The sequence below is a fragment of the Oncorhynchus clarkii genome, chromosome 2 (assembly GCF_045791955.1).
Source record: "Oncorhynchus clarkii lewisi isolate Uvic-CL-2024 chromosome 2, UVic_Ocla_1.0, whole genome shotgun sequence".
Classification (NCBI taxonomy): domain Eukaryota; kingdom Metazoa; phylum Chordata; class Actinopteri; order Salmoniformes; family Salmonidae; genus Oncorhynchus; species Oncorhynchus clarkii.
Genome location: NC_092148.1, coordinates 40,628,302 through 40,632,733, shown reverse-complemented (window position 1 = coordinate 40,632,733; position 4,432 = coordinate 40,628,302). Strand labels below are relative to the sequence as shown.

The 4,432-nt window shown below is 45.5% G+C and overlaps 1 protein-coding gene across 1 annotated transcript in view; it reads right to left on the bottom strand.

The window, feature by feature from the left end:
- The window catches only part of LOC139367947 (insulin-like growth factor 2b), a 5,569-nt gene extending 1,504 nt beyond the window's left edge, over window positions 1-4,065 (bottom strand). Inside the window, exons 1-3 of the mRNA XM_071106354.1 lie at window positions 3,866-4,065; window positions 2,760-2,910; window positions 684-865 (exon numbers count right to left, since the gene is read on the bottom strand). Coding sequence (XP_070962455.1) covers window positions 684-865; window positions 2,760-2,910; window positions 3,866-3,940 — 408 coding nt within the window. The 5' untranslated portion in view covers window positions 3,941-4,065. The remainder of the gene's footprint in view (window positions 1-683; window positions 866-2,759; window positions 2,911-3,865) is intronic.
- Window positions 4,066-4,432: the final 367 nt, after the last annotated feature.

The window sequence follows — 4,432 nt, the reverse complement described above, 5'->3', positions numbered from 1 at the left end:
GTAGTCGTAAAGAACAGGAGATGAGAAGAGGAAGACATTTAAGAGTTTTGGAATGCTGCCCACAGTTGAGGTTGTTGTTCACAGAGTTAAAAAGCCTGCAGCTTCTTTTGAAGTTTTCGTGTGCACGCTTTTGACTTGATTCACAGTGACTGTTTCTCAGGGCTCGATAGCTATTGCTGTTTCAGTGAAGGGTGCCAAATGTATGCACATTTTGGAGCATCTAGTGTTCCATGACTAATCGAGGCACATTGCAAATGTTGAAAAAAGGAACTTGATGTTCTTTGTTTGGGTTGTTTTGAAGGGGGCTGAATGGATCTGACCCTAACAGGCAGGTATAATGTGTTACACCAACATTTTCTAATCTGCTCACTTTCTCACCAGCTGTGACCAACCTGCAGTTGAACCTTACCCGCTCTACCCAAATGTACTCTCGGGCCCTGGTGTTTTCCACCTCGGTCAGCAGTCTCGGAAGGAGATACTTGCTTACCACCGACTATTTTCGCAAGATAACACAACCCTCAAACTGCTTTATCGCCACTCCCACAGACGGGGGCATACGGGTTCAGCACGCGGTGGAACGGAGACAAGTGAGATGTGGGGATAGATAGGGACACATACGGACAGGTCAAGGACAGAGGAGGACAGGTAGGGCTGGTTTCCTGGTTTTCCCATACAGGCCGTACCTGTTTGATTGTGGGCACCATGGGAATGATCTGTAGAGAGGTGGCCGACACGTCCCTCTCCGACTTGGCAGGTTTGGCACAGTACTGCTCCAACAGGTTGAGGTCACAGCTACGGAAACAACACTCCTCCACGATACCACGGTTCTGGGAGCGTCTGCTGTTAGACCTGCTGGTTGGCCTACCTGCAGAAAGAGAGAGGAAGGGAGAGTGAGATCATTAGGAAAGGAGAGACTTGTAATTCAATTACAATGAAAGTGAATCAAGATAGCAGCGTTGGCAGTTTGGCCAAATCCATCAAATCCATAATGTTTCCCCGCAATTGACAGATCCAATTGGCCCACTTCACTTTGACCAAACACAGGATAAAAGGCTATCTGAGCCCAACTCTGACAAAAGTTGATGTTTGTTTGTTGGTGTGTTTGTTTTTGGAAGGGGTCATCTTGTTATGGTATTTAATTAAGCCATCCAGAAGTCCTTTAGTGGGTAAATACTCCTTACACACTGGAGAATATGCAGACGCAACAGAGCCAAGCACAGAGAGACATAACCGAGCAAAGAGACGAGAGACACACCGCCAAGCACATACTCACACAGCCAAGGAGAGAGAGAGACACACATAGCCAAATACAGACAAAGAGACACATAGATCTGAAACCCTCACTATTTGGGTGAGTAAACACACAACATGGACACTCTCCTTTGACCTTATCCCTTGCCAACTCAGCAGAGGGAAAGGGGGAGGGGGAGTCCACATACAGTACATCTGAATGGCTGGGGAAAGACAGGGGGAACGCTGATAGAGAGATAGAGGGAGAGGAACAGAAGACGAGAGGAAGAAATAGAATGGAGAGAAACGCACCTAAAGACATTGAGAGTGTGAGTGCCTTGCATTATCTATCGGCAAAGAGGTAGATCATGCAAGGGAGGCAGAAAGGAAAAGAGTGAATGAGAAGATATGAGGGAGAAAGGTATGAGAAAAGAGAGACAGAAAGGGGGTGGGGGTATGAGAAGAGGGAGAGAGGTGGAGGGTTAAGTAAGACGTGGCACAGGGGAGTACTATCCATGATCAATAACGGCCTTGTTTTGAAGTCCTTCTTCAACCCCTACACAATGTTGGAGAAACCTCAGGAGAGGCCAGACCAGTGTTTCATTGCAGGAAGAGAGGAACAGGAGAGAAAAGGAAAGGGTGAACCAGAGGGGGGAGGGGGCATCTATGTCGGCCCAAATTGGATAATGACCTCTCTTAGCAAGCAGCAGCACAAAGATTTTTTTGTCAATGCCATTGGGTGGGAGATGACAAATATTTTTATTTAAAAAAAGTGAAATTGTCCACCTTTAGTTTTTGCTGTCTGTGTCAGGGGGAGAGGAGAAGACGGGGAAGAGAGGACAGGAACCGTCTCAGTTCTACATACTGATAACTGCATGTACAAGTTATTGTAAAAATTCATTTTAGGTCAGCTAATAATAACAATCACATCATTGTTACTATATGCTATCGTCTAGATGAAGTCTACTAGAAGAGCAATGACAGGGCTATTAATAATAGTACCGTAGTAATCCTCCCTCAACCGAAATAATTGAATCCTTCAAATCTAGATCAAACGCAGTGTGGTTGCCTATAGCCTGGGAACATTCGTGGTGAGGTGACTGGTATGCCTCTTGGGTGCTATTACTTTCCCCCACGGAATGTGTGGTAAACAAGTGGCCCATTGTGTCGCATTGAGTTGTGTGTGCCTTCCCTGCTCACCGCCCTTTCATATGCAATCTGAGGTAGGCTACAGCAACAGAATGCGTCCACTCAGTAGTATCGCAAAGGCTTTCGTCTTCAGACACATCGCAGCGAAACACAGCTGGTTGTGTGTGTGTGTGTGTGTGTGTGTGTGTGTGTGTGTGTGTGTGTGTGTGTGTGAAAGAGAGCAAACACAAGCATACCACACACAGTGACAGACACAAAGATGTGCTCTCAGTACAGGAACACGAGAGCGAGAGACAGTCAATGTAGTTGGGAAAGCCAGAAGAAAATAAAAGGGGAAACACAATGAAATAAAAGTTACAGCGGGTATAAGTGGAACCTACTGAAATAGAATCCTCTATCTTCACAGACGAACTGCAGCGCGTCCACCAGTTCTCCTCCACATAGCGTTTCTGCCGAAGCCACTTCAACGATGTACAGAGTAAGTGCCAGCGCAATGACCAGCACTCGATTTGACGAAGACATCATCTTGACCTGAGGAGAGAACATAACACATCTCAAATCAAACATTCACTGCATACAATACAAACGGGCAGGCTAATTGGTGGTGCCTTCCATAGCCACTGTTCAGACGTGTAGGTTAAATATATACCTTTCAGAATCAAAACCCAAAAGTCAGATAATAAGCTTCTAATCAATATCTTGCATAAACGACCCTCACAAATAACATACGGCGTCTTGAAATGTATCCAATATGATGCGTAAAACAAAATTCTTATTTTTTACAGTTAAAAGTCTGGCGCAATTAAACATTTTAATTATGTGCTAATTTGTATTTGAGCTGTACTTTACGCAGTGATCAGCTATCGCCCTATTGCAACTCGAAGAGTTGCTTATTCTGTGGGAAAAGATACCATATCTCTGCTGAACTCTTACACAACCAGCTCAACAAGTTGCAAGACATGCTATTCAATCGGCAACCATCTCAATCCCCATACTCAGCATATATTCCCCCTAGCTCACCCTCTGGTAACGGGGAGATTGAGCTCTATCACCCGCAGGACTCGCCCCCTAGCGGTCTTTGAGGTCTCTCCTGTTTGTCCCGAGTTCAGCAAAGGGACGCACTAACAAGATGCGAGTGGAGAAGATCATGTTTCGGCACAACAGTGCCGAGAGTAAGGATCTTAAAAGTGACGGTATTGTAGCCGACTGAAAGGTAGCTAAATGCAAGAATCAACCCATCTCAATATCTGCACCTTCAACATTCTCACCTCGTCAAGTTATTTATATTTCACCGTGTTCTCAAATTGTCCCTTCTCACCAAAACGCGCAAACACAACAAAAAAAAAACAAGCTAGGGTAAAAACCCCGAGAAGTTGTCCCAGCCAGTGTATTCGATTACGCATTTTTTTGCAATGTAGAAATAATGAATGTTTTACTTGCATAAAACAAGCAGAAGAGCAAGAAGTGTTGGGTCTCCATAGATTACCTTCATTCTTGTGTTTTCCGTTCTCCGGCAGGTGTGGCAAACTGAGTGGTATTCGTGTCTTTTCTGGGTTTCCATGTCAATTGGCAGTAATCTAACGTTGAGCGTTATTTGGTTGGAGAGGTTGCAGTTGAGTTAGTTTCCCAGTTGGTGAGGGCTATAGAGATGTTGAGTGAGAGGCTGTCCCAAAGACCAGGCGACAGGCAAAAGTTCTCAGGGAGAAGTATTATATACCAAAACCCGCCCCTACCTCCCCCCCTTCTCCATGCCCACTCCCCGCGCATGTCTGAACCGACCGAGAGGGCTCGCGGTCAAGATAAGTGGTCCAACGACACTCTACGGAAAAGTGCAAGAGAGAGAGCGAAAGAGAGTGCGCGCGCGTGTGTGTGTGTGTGACAGAGAGAGACAGAGACAGAGAGACGGAGAGAGAGATTCAGTGATCCAATATGGAACAATTCCATAGTCATTTTCCACATTTAGTGTTAGTATTGGTAAAGTGGGACTCTTCCTGAAAATGAGCTTCCTGTAACACAGAATCATCCCATTGTCTCAACCCCCAACATGATACCA